Genomic DNA, 12,302 nt, shown 5'->3' with positions numbered 1-12,302 from the left:
CGCGCATCTACAAGAACTCCTGCTCAGCAAGGGGCCGTATCGCATGTGGGGGAGCGGGGGAGCAACCTACACAAGGGACGGCAGAAAGCGCCCGCCACCTCTTTCCTCTGGGGAAGTCGCGCGCTCTCCCGCCCCGTTGCGAAGCTCTTTGACGGGGCAACCGAACGTGCTGGCACGCTTCCCGCCTCTCTGATTGGCTGTGCGGTGGGCGGGCGGGCAAGGTGCCGCTGTCAATCAGCTGACGTCACAATGCCCGGGGTGCCGGGTTAGGTTGAGCGGGAGGGGAGGTTTTTGTGGTTTTCTGCTCCTCCTCCTCCTCCTCCTGCTGCTGCTCTTCCCCTTCCCAGTGCACTGAGTGTTCGCCCCTAAGAGGCTGGAGTGAGAGCGGCCGCAATGCTCTGGAAAACCCGCTCTCTCCCGGCGGTGGTATGGCTGTTCCTAGTCGTCTTCCCACCACGGAGCACTGCTTGCCCCAGCCGGTGCCTTTGTTTCCGCACCACGGTGAGGTGCATGCATCTCACGCTGGAGCACATACCTGCCGTCTCCCCGCAAACGACAATCCTGTGAGTATGGGCACAGCTTTTGCAGGGGAGGGCAGGCTGAGCACTGACTTTGCTGCAGTGCTTTACAGGGATTAAATGCAGCAGCAAGCCCAAGCTCTAAATCACTTTTTATTGATGTTTACCACTGAGAGTTAGATGTGCGACACTAGTGTGTTTATGAAGACACTTGCATCTTTTTTCCCCTGCACCTGTGAATAGTCTTTCCAATTTTGCGGAGCATTCTGTAAATTGGGAAGGTTCTGTCTTTCTAATCAGTTGCAAACACTTAACTGCCTGCATTTAAACTGTTTATTTGGGGAGGTGGCGGAATACAGTGTTTTAGAAAATATTGCCTTGTACAGACGATGATGATTGTTGAAGACATGGTGATAAAGAGGATGTGCTTCAAGGAGCCAAAGGTATTGTTGAGTGGAAAGTTTAGACACAGCACATCTGGTTTTAAGGAAGGGGGGAGGTGATATCTCACAATCTAAAAGCCACATTTTAAAGCGAGAGGCAGAAAAGAAAGACAAAAGATCTATAGAATGTTTGCATTTAGTTGTGAATGCAGGGTCTCCTGACAGGACGCCTGTTGAAGATCGCCCGGAGTCGGACACTTCTCTTCAGTGACTCCGATTCGATCCAATGACCAAATGTAAAATATAATGTTCTATGCATGACCTGGAAGCTATGGGTAACTGGATTGAGATCAGACCAAATGGCAGCTTTTCATAATGCTAAAGAAACTGTAGCTTGGGAGAAAAAAGAAGTGGTTCAACCGTGGTCACTTTTGATTAAACATTGGTTATGTATTAAAATAGAATGTACATAAAGAACAGCGGATTTTTTTTCAATCGAGTCCTGGTTTACTTTTTAATTGGGGGGGGGGGGGGGGTCGGAAGACATAATGGAAACGTTATTGGTTCAGGAAGCATTTTTTCCATCGAAGTGCTGAGACGCATTGTCAGGATTATTGGACTTTATTCTCACAATGGAATGTAAATACTTGTACCGAATCCGTAACGGGGGAGGGAGAGGGCAACGCTCCTGTTCGCTTTGCAAACAGGCTGCGTGTAGGAAAAAAATGGACTGTTAAGCCTAATGGAGAACAATCCATGCCATTAATTGATGTCAACAATTTTGCCTTTTTCGATGGGGTGGGAGAGAAGTGTTTCCCTCTGTTATTGTCTGTAACCCATGCCCTCATGGGGACTCTAGAATCTGCTTCACTAAATATACTTTCATTAAATTGATGCTCTTACCCTGGTGAGGGCAAAAGGTTAATGTGCATGTAACTGAGTTTGACTGAGGTAGTTTGTGGGCCATGTTAATTTTTTTAACTGAAAGGAAAATTGAGATGGCGTTTTAAAAAAAAAAAAAAAAAAAAAAAAATCTGCCAGTCATCTGCCAATATTTCTCCATGTTAATTCCATGTTTGGTTCCTTCCTTATTTGAGCCAACCATATTCTTTGTCCCCATATTGTAAGCAGTTGGTTTTAGCTTTAGCTTTTCATCCATTAATCTGAAACAAGAAAAGTGATGGAAGGAGTCGACAGCGCTATCAAGCGGCACTTATTCAGCAATAACCTGCTCACGGACGCTCAGTTTGGGTTCCGCCAGGGTCACTCAGCGCCTGGCCTCATTACAGCCTTGGTTCAAACATGAGCAAAAGAGCTGAATGCCTGAGGTGAGGGTGACTGCCCTTGACATCAAGGCAGCATTTGGCCAAGTATGGCATCAAGGAGCCCCAGCAAAAATTGGTCAATGGGAATCAGGAGGAAAACTCAAAGCTGGTTGGAGTCATACCCGGCGCAAAAGAAGATGGTTGTGGTGGTTGGAGGTCAATCATCTCAGCTGCAGGCATTTTCCTGGGTAGTGTCCTCGGCCCAACCATTTTCAGCTGCTTCAATGATCACCCTTCCATCATAAGGTCAGAAGTGGGGATGTTCGCAGATGAATATTCAGCACCGTTTGTGACTCCTCGGACACTGAAGTAGCCCATGTCGAAATACAGCAAGACTGTCCACCATCTACAAGGCACAAGTCAGGAATGTAATAGAATACTCTCCACTTGTCTGGATGAGTGCAGCTCCAACAACACTCAAGAAGCTCAACACCATCCAGGACAAACCTGCCTGCTTGATTTATCCCTCTTCCACAAATACTCAATCCCTCCTCCGCTGGCGAACAGTGGCAGCGTTGTGTACCATCTACAAGATGCGCTGCAGTATCACACCAAGGTTCCTTAAACAGCACCTTCCAAACCCACAACCACCTACCATCTAGAAGGACAAGAGCAGCAGATACCTGGGAACCCCAACGCCTGGAGGTTCCCCTACAAGCCACTCACCACCCTCACTTGGAAAAATATCACTGTTCGTTCACTGTCTCTGCTATAAAATCTTGGAACTTCCTCCCTAACAGCACTGTGGATGTACCTACACCTCTGGGATTGCGGTGGTTCAAGAAGGCAGCTCACCACCACCTTCTGAAGGCCAAGTAGGGATGGGCAATAAATGCTGGCCTAACCAGCGACGTCCAAATTCCATAAATTTTTTTTTTTAAAACAACAGACTAGGTTTGTCTGACAATTTGTATACATTCAATTTAACTTACTGATTCTCAAGGATGGAGCTATCTTAAACATTGTTGGATCAAGATGTAGTTGAGATGTACTCCTTGAAAAAGAGAATCCCTTTTATATTGCAGATTTCTTCAGGTATATTTAATGTACAAACAAAAATTACATGGAGGAAAAGCCCAGCTGATCTATCTAGCCTTCCCCACAGTCATTTTAAAAAAAATAAATGTTTTATTAAACTTTTCCCAATGAGTGTTTTTACATAACAAAAATAGAAATACAGATTGTAATAGAAAATAACAATAAACATAGCCCAAAGCTTACAATGAAACTACTTACACAACAGAATGTTTTTTAAAAAAAACAGAACAAGGTGGGTTTTGCCTCCATGCCCAACTCACAGCTGCTGCTGACACTTACTGCTCCCCTAGAAAATCAAGGAAAGGTTGCCACCGCCGGGAGAACCCCATCCAAGACCCTCTCAAGGTAAACTTTATTCGCTCCAGGCTGAGGAACCCCGCCATGTCGCTAACCCAGGTCTGCACATTCGGGGGTTTCGAGTCCCTCCACGTTAACAGAAACCGTCTCCGGGCTACCAGGGAGGCAAAGGCCAGTACCTCGACCTCTTTAGCATCCTGCACTCCCGGATCCTCCCCCACCGCAAATATCGCTACCACTGGGCTCGCCGTCACCTGAGTGTCCAAAACCCTAGACATCACCCTTGTAAACCCCTGCCAGAATCCTTTAAGAGCCGGGCATGCCCAAAACATATGGGCATGATTCGCCGGACTCCTCGGGCACCTGTCCTCCACCCCAAAAAACCTACTCATTCTTGCTGCCGTTATATGCGCCCGATGCACCACCTTAAACTGGATTAATCTGAGCCTGGCACATGATGAGGAGGAGGTCACCCTGCCCTGGGCATCGGCCCGCAGGCCCTCATCCAGCTCCTCCTCCCACTTATCCTTCAACTCCCCCACTGAGGCTTCCTCTACCTCCTGCAGCTCCTGATATATGTCCCGACACCTTCCCCCTCCCCTACCCAGACGCCAGACACCACCCTATCCTGGATCCTACGTGGAGGCAGCCGCGGGAATGTCCCCACCTGTTCGTCCCCACAATCATGATGACTGCTGGACACTTCGTACCTCCAGAAGTCATGTCGTTTCCTGGGAGAACCATAGGTCAGAATTTTTAGCTTGGCAGAGTTTTCCTTCCCACCATCCGAGGAGTCAACGGGGAACATGTCCCTCACTCTGGAGGTAGTCCCTTTTTAAAGAGCTGCCGACCAATCAGATTGGCAGGTAGCTCAGTCGCTGCAGCGCCAGAAGCTGCTGTGCATAGCGCTGGGACTGCAATCCGCTCTCAGGATTCCAAGAACAAGTACGTTTTGGGTGTTTCGGGGCAGGAGAGATGGGAGGCCTGAAGGTGGTGGGCAGGAAGGGATTGGGGTGTCGCTGGGAAGGCCGTGACTCTTTGGTTACCTGACCTTTGGGGGGTTGCCTGGTGAAGGTGCTTCATGAACCCCCCCCCGGGGTGGGGTGGCAGGGGTTGTACGTTGGAGGGAGAAACCTGGACAATTGTTCTCTGATCCCCTCAGGCGAACATAAGCAGTCCAGGAGACCACATTGACCTTGCTTACATCAACTGTTAAATCGCTTGGCCTTTTATTAGAAGTGACCTCTGCCCCAGCCAAGAACACTCAAGCTCCCTTTGAAGCTCTGTAGGGAAGCAATATAAAATCTGACAATGTATTCCAAAGTTCATCACTCATTGGGAAAATAAGAAACATTTATCTAATTGGCCAAAAACATCCCAAGTTAGTTTGGGCACCGAGTGGAACGGGTGATTGTGAGAAGTGGGGGAGGTAACATGCCGTGTAATTTTAGAGGTGAATTTTTGAAAGTCAGTCAAGATGCAGTGGCTAATCATTGAACTTTCTGTGCTTTGTAATTGCGTACAGCTGCTGAATGGAAATTAATTTAATTTTAATTACATCTACCGTTTAATGGCAATTTTGTATTTTACAACCAACAAGATGAAAACGATACTGTTTCACTGAAGTTTAATTTGTTTTATATATCCATCTATATATATATCTATAGAGTATTTGGTCATGGTCACAGGAACTTTCATGTTTTCATAGTGCTCAGTCCCACCTTCTCACTTTGGTGCAGATTTGGTTTGATACAGAAGTAAGTGTGACTCTTACTTTACTGTACAAGTTTCTTTTTTAGACATGCAAAAGAATGATGGGTACTTTTGCTGTGATGATGAATCCCTGATATCCTTTGCTCTGCCAGTGATGCTGCATTAAATTGCAGCCTCCTTTTCATGCCAGAACATCCATTTGTAGAAGGTGGTACTAACAGTGGATTTTTTAAAAAGCGCATGTTGGGTGAAAACTACTAATTTTCATGATTCGAGACTGTTGCCAGAAAATATTTTTGATATATGCATTATTAAGTGTATTAATGTGAAAACTGTTGTCGCACAGAATTATCACACATTTAATGTGTAAGATTTGTTCTAAAGTGTGATGTGCCGATGCATGTTTTTGATGTGGAGTAATTTGGAGCAGTGCCAGGTTGGATTCAAATAGTATTTACAGCCAAACACGGAAAATAAAGTCAGATATCTGCTGGAGCTGCTTTTACTGCCAGAATAGTAGAAACGCCATAAATCATGTTTTATTTGTTTTCAAAGGATTTTTCCGGCAAAAGCTGCAGGTGACTTAAATTTGCTACACAGATTCACATTGATACGGTCACACTGTAAATCACACATTTTAGTAGAATTACCATACGCATACAGTCCACTCTGGACATCAGCTTGGTGAAAAGTTGCAGATGCTACGATCAACTTTTTCAGTTAGTTATTTGGCTTCAATTTTGTGTAATCGCACACTGTGAAACTAATAATTACTTGACGTATTTTATACTCGCAATAAAATACCCTTGTTTTCTTTTTGTTTCATACTATCAAAGTGGATTTTGCATGATGTCAGTTTATCTGAATATGATTCACAGACAACACCAAAGCTTAAGTTGATTATAATGGGCCAGATCTTCTTGGAAGCATAATGGCGTGTTGACAACTTGTGCTGTTATTAACAAGAAAATCAGTCACCAAGTTCCGGGAAAGAAAACATTTGACATGAGTGCAAATTTCCAGAACCCAATTCATAAAAAAACAAATTCCAATTAAGGGGCAATTTTTAGGGTGGCTAATCCACCTACCCTGCACATCCTTTGGGTTGTGGGGGTGAGACCCTCGCAGACACGGGGAGAATGCAAACTCCACACGGCAGTGACCCGGGACCGTATCCAGATCCTCGGCACCGTCATCAGCAGTGCTAACCACTGCGCCTCCATGCTGTCCCTGAACCCACTGTTTACTTCACCTAAGTACCACCTTGCTCCTAGTTTCCCTGATATTTAGAACTTTCTGGATTTGCAAATTAATTTCCCATTAAACTTGGTTCAGAAAGTTGGAGCTCATAATTTAAAAAAAAAATAATTCAGTGATGTGACCTGTTAATGGAACGCTAATCAATTTTGTGTTGTCCAGAAAGGGAACAATTTAAGTTGTTGAGTCTATTCTACCAAATTATTCTTAGATTTTTTAAATTTCAAATGGAGATAGATGAGGGTTAACAATGGTCAGATTGCAATCAAGTGCATACATTAGCAGCTTTTAATTTTTTTCTGTTTGGGGGAACCTTCTTGTAAGTCTTAATGTGCTGCTAGGGAGTCCTGTTCTGAAAGATGAAGGTAGCAACCCATCATTGCAGAAGATGTCTTTGACAGAGATGAAGTGCTTGCATTACAACAAAAATCAAAATCTGATGATTGCCAGACAGAAATCTGATGACCACACAGCCCGTTCTTCTCTTCAATAACAACAGAAAATACTGGACAATCTCAGCAGGTCTGACAGCATCTGTGGACAGAGAAGGGTGCTACCATTTCGATACAGCCTCTCAACGTTAGCATCGGTGGAGTGAAGGGAGCTATCAGACCTGCTGACATTGTCCAGTATTTTCTGCTTTTGTTTCAGATTCCAGCATTCACAGTAATTTACATTATTCTCTTCGGTTTGGCAACTTTGAACGTTTAATCTCAAGAGTTATTAACGGTTCACCGGTACTACTTCCATTAGAGAAAGGAGGAACTTGCATTTCTGTAGCACATTTCTCAACTTCAAGATATTCTAAAGGACTTATCAGCCAAGTAATTTTGAAATGTAATCACTGTTGTACTGTCGGAAATTAGAGCAGGCAATTTGGACATGGCAAGTTCCTACAAACAGCAATGAGAAAAACTGACCCAATAATCCGTTTCAGCTGGGGATCCTTCATTGAAAAAGTGCCGTGAGATGTTCTAATATTCATTGAAGTTAAAAAGAACAACTTCATATGTGTAGCACTCATGCGACCTGCCCCAGAGAGGCCAACCCAGTGTTTTGACTCACGTGAACAGGGAAAAGAAGAAGATCGCCATGGAGGCCTGACCAGGCCTTGATCGAGGCCCAATCTCAGGAGCGCCCGATCCAACCACTGATGCTGGATCAGAAAATGTGACCCAGCTCGACCCGACCCAGAAAGACCTTGTCAGCGACCGAAACACGACCTAACCACCCCGAAAGCAGTGAAGAACCCAAGGGGATCTGGACATGCCGAAAGGTAGACCCGACCTTGTGGAACCACTGGGCCTGACTGGTTCGTGAACATGCCCCCCTGGTGACTCCTCCAGACACAATCACTTCCACAAGGTCAGACTTCTCTGATCGGATCTTGGGACCATCCAGAAGCAGCCACCGACCTAGGAAATGAGGGAAACATGCCGGTCTGCAGGTGAGACTAAAACAGCGCGGTTTCAAGTCTCCTCCCCAACATACTCCTGGCAAAAGTCCAAGCAATCTAAAACAAGCTGGACGAGCACAAGCTGGACGAGCTTAATGCTAGACTTGTCTCTCAGCGGGAAGTGAGAGACTGCTCTATGCTCTGTTTCAGAGAGACATGGCTTACTCCTGCCTCACTGGACTGTGGGCTTCTCAATTCACTGGATGGACCGCACTGCTTCCTTGGGCAAGGCGAAGGGTGGAGGGTTTGTCTCCTCATCAACTCTTCCTGGTGCAATCCTGTGAACCACTGCTCCCTGGACCTGGAGTACCTGATTGAGATGTGCTGCCCGCACTACCTTCTGCAGGAGTTCACTTCTGCCATCATCACAACGGTCTAACCCCACCCCTGGTGGAAGTGAAAAAGACCCTTGATGAATTGTACACCGCTATAAACAACCTTGAAATGGACTTCGCGGAGGCCTTGTTAATCATACTAGGGACTAGTATCCCTACTAGTCCTTGGTATGATAGGGACTATCATACTAGAGGCCAACCTCTAGTACTGCTAAAATTATCCCAACATATCTCACGTCTCACCAGGGGCCCTACCGTCCTTGACCATTACTACACAAATATCCTGGGTGCCGAATGCTCCATCCCCTGACCACATTTTGGAAAATTGGACCACAAGACGGTGCTCCTTCTCCCGGCATACAAGCAGAAACCTAAACGGGAGGATCTGGTTTAGAAGGTTGTGCAAAGCTGGTCCGAGGCAATGGAAGAACTTCTTCACGGCTTCTTGGAGTCAGTGGACTGATCCATATTCAAGAATTCAGCGATCAACCTAGATGAGTGTGCCACTACCGAGCCGAAGACCCGGCTTCGATCCCAGCCCTGGGTCACTGTCCCTGTGGAGTTTGCACATTCTCCCAGTGTCTCCCCCACAACCCAAAGATGTTCAGGATAGGTGAATTGGCCATGCTAAATTGCCCCTTAACTTTTAGAAACAAATTGGGTACTCTAAATTTCACAAAAAAAAGAATATGCCATGATTGTCATAGACTTCATCAGTAAGTGTGTCGAGGACTGCGTACCAAAGAAGGTAGTACATGCATTCCCCAAACATAGTTTAACTGGGAGATCTACTCCCTACTGAAGTCCAGATCTAAGACGTTCAAGACGGGTGACCCAGACCTGTACAAGAAATCTAGGTATGACCTCTGCAAAGCCATGAGGGGTGCCAAGAGACAATACCAGACTATGCCAAAGTCACACTAATGCCACAAACTCTAGGTGGTTGTGGCAAGGCTTAAGCAATATAACAGGCTACAAAGCAAAGCTGAGTAGAATCTCTGGCAACAGACCACCCCTCCCTGATGAACTCAATGCATTCTATGCTTGTTTTGAGCAGGAAACCAACAAACCAATGTCACCTGCCTCAGCTGCCTTGGACACACCCATACATACCTTCACAGCCTCAGAGTTGGATCGGCCTTCTCGAAAGTAAACCCATGGAAAGCAACGGGTCCTGATGGAGTCCCCGGTCTTGCATCAGATCCTGTGCGGACCAACTGGCAGGTGTGTTCGCAGATATCTTTAACCTCTCCCTACACCGTTCCGAGGTTCCCACCTGCCTCAAGAAGACCACTATCATCCGTCCAAAGAAGAAACAGGCAACGTGCCTCAATGACTGCAGTCCGATGGCCCTGACATCTATTATTATGAAGTGCTCCGAGAGGTTAGTCATGAGACTCGAACCTTCCAGATTGCCTTTACCCACTGCAATTCATCTACCGCCACAACCGGTCCAAAGCAGATGCTAAGTTCCTGCCCTGCACTCATCACTGGGGCATCTCAACAACAAGGACACCCATGTCAGACTCTTGTTAATTGATGACAGCTCCGTCGTCAACACCATAACCCCAGATAAGCACCCATCCAAACTCCAAATCTAGGACTTGGCTCCTCGCTTTGCAACTGGATCCTCGACTTCCCAACCCACAGACCATAAGCAGCAAGGGTAAACAATGGCATCTCTTCCAAGTAATATGTGACCGTCTATTCTTCTTAACATAAAGTATTTATCTATGATGTTGAATTTCATTTGCCGGTTATTTGACCATTCCGCAAGTTTATTAATAGCTTCCTGTAAATTGTTACAGTCCTTCTCCGTATTGACTATTCCCTGCCTTGGTGTCATCTGTGAACTTAGAAATTATGTTTTTCCTTTCAATGTCAAATTGTGAACAGCAGTGGTTCCAGCACTGATCCCTGTGTAACACCATTTCCTAGCTTCTGTCACTCTGAATAACTACTGTGCTCCGGTTTCCTCCCACAGTCCAAAGACGTGCAGGTTAGGTGGATTGGCCATTGTTGCTCGTTTTAGCCTTAGTTTAATTACTCTTGTTCTTTCACCTTTGCTCTTGAGTCGCCAGGTATCTTTCTGATACCGCCACGTGGTTCAAGTCCGAGTAATGATCAATAACCCAACACATTGCTTAGTAAGAGTTAAATCAACGCACGTTTATTATATACAGTAATCAATACTTATACATATATTCTACTTCTAAGCTACTTCCTACAACTAACAGGCCAACACTTAACTTTGGAAATGGCCCACCAGGTCAGGGAAATGAATGGCCTTTTGTATGGGTTCTGAGCCTGCGGGATTCAAAGCTGATACAGGTCGATAGTCAGGAGTGTCTATCTCGTAGCGAGCGTTGGAGTAAGACTTACTGTTTCTTTCGGCTGTTGTAGAAGGTCAGCAGAAGGGTCTCAAAGGGTGCGGGGGGGATGGAGAGAGAGCGATTTGACCTTGGCCTCTATTCTTATAGTCCCCAGGGGCTTCCCGCCTCTCGGGGCGGACCTTGTACCTGGTTCCAAGTGATTGGACTTGGTCCCAATCACTTGGTTCGATATTCTCCAATGCTGGAGCGATTCCTTGATCGAGGGGTGGTCATCCACCTCTCTTTGTGTCAGCTCCTGCTGGCGCCGAAAAGTCTGGGTTGGCTTTGTGTGTCCAATTTGTATCAATTGTTCCTGGGGATTGCTGATTAATATGCAGATGGCTGGTGTGTTGTCATGTTGATGGCTGCAGGTATCGGTTCTTGTCTGGCCTCCCCAGAGGCGAATACACAGTTTTACCTGCAGCTGTCTGTTTGAGTCCTGTTGGCTGATTTTTCCCATCAGCCTCTTCCGTTCGCCATTTTAAATCAGGGTTTGGCCATTCTAATCGGGAGTTAGCCATTTTAAGCGGCTACACCATGATAAATTGTCTCTTTGTGTCCAAAAAGGTTAGGTGGGGTTACTGAATTACGGGGATAGGGTGGAAGTGAGGGCTTAAGTGGGTCTGTGCAGACTAGTTGGGCCGAATGGCCTCCTTCTGCACTGTATGTTCTATGTAAATCTATGTACAGAGCTGCTGTTGTTGAGCTAGCACATAATACCCTACCAGTTATTTTATTCTAACTTTTTTTTATTGTTTGTTTTGTTTTTTGTGCGTGTTTCCTTCTCTTCTATGTGTGTGTATGTGTGTATATATACATTATTCAAAAACATTTATTAAAAAAAGTAAGATTTTTCCTTTTGAAATCCATGCTGATTGTTCATTACCATTTTAAAAAAAAAAAAAAAAAAAAAAAAAATTCTAGATATTCTTTTACTATCTCCTTCAGTATGTCACCAAAGTTAATTAAAATTAGATTAAATAGTTTTGTCTTTAAATGCTGTGCCATAGAAAAATGAAAACATTGTAACTAAATGAATGCTACACTGGGGAGGTTATTTGCCCCATTGCTTATCAGCCTGGTGACGGAAAAAAGGCAACTTGACTGCCTCTGGGGTTGACATCATTCTGAGAGTGGGCTCTGATTTGTTGATAAAGACCTTTATTTGCACCCCAAATATTGGTTTTATTTAAATAATTTGCAAATCAGGAAACTGATGGAAATTTGAGAGTTCTCTTAATTTCATGTTAGATATGGCTCGGGGTAGTTTAGAAGCAATGTTAAATTTATTTTGTAATAAAGTACTTAATTTTATCCAATTTAAGAATAATAATCGTCTCTCATGATTTAAATCTTGGTATCTTGTCTGCCATTGATTTGTTTCTTTAGAAATACCATGCAGCTGAATTAATTTCTATGGATGGTTCCGGCAGCTTTGTTGCTGTGATTGGAAACCAGCTAAACCAAATACTGAAAACTTGAGTTGAGAGGGTTTGATAGAAACTAGTGTGTCCAGGTGAACATAAGTGCCTGAGGCAGGCTTTGATATGATAGATTAAGAAGCTGGGTACAAACAAAAGCAGAAAGACCCAACCTCAGCAAACAGTA

General features: G+C 44.9%; 1 protein-coding gene across 2 annotated transcripts in view; it reads left to right on the top strand.

Moving 5' to 3' along the window:
- The first annotated feature begins 308 nt into the window (after nt 1-308).
- The window catches only part of pxdn (peroxidasin), a 331,411-nt gene continuing 319,417 nt past the window's right edge, over nt 309-12,302 (top strand). Inside the window, exon 1 of one of the 2 annotated variants that reach the window (XM_072498665.1) lies at nt 309-563. In XM_072498665.1, coding sequence (XP_072354766.1) covers nt 394-563 — 170 coding nt within the window. In that variant the 5' untranslated portion in view covers nt 309-393. The remainder of the gene's footprint in view (nt 564-12,302) is intronic. The other variant, XM_072498666.1, reaches the window with a different exon arrangement.

The sequence above is a fragment of the Scyliorhinus torazame genome, chromosome 4 (genome assembly GCF_047496885.1).
Source record: "Scyliorhinus torazame isolate Kashiwa2021f chromosome 4, sScyTor2.1, whole genome shotgun sequence".
Taxonomy (NCBI): Eukaryota; Metazoa; Chordata; class Chondrichthyes; order Carcharhiniformes; family Scyliorhinidae; genus Scyliorhinus; species Scyliorhinus torazame.
This window is presented reverse-complemented; position numbering and strand designations above follow the sequence as displayed.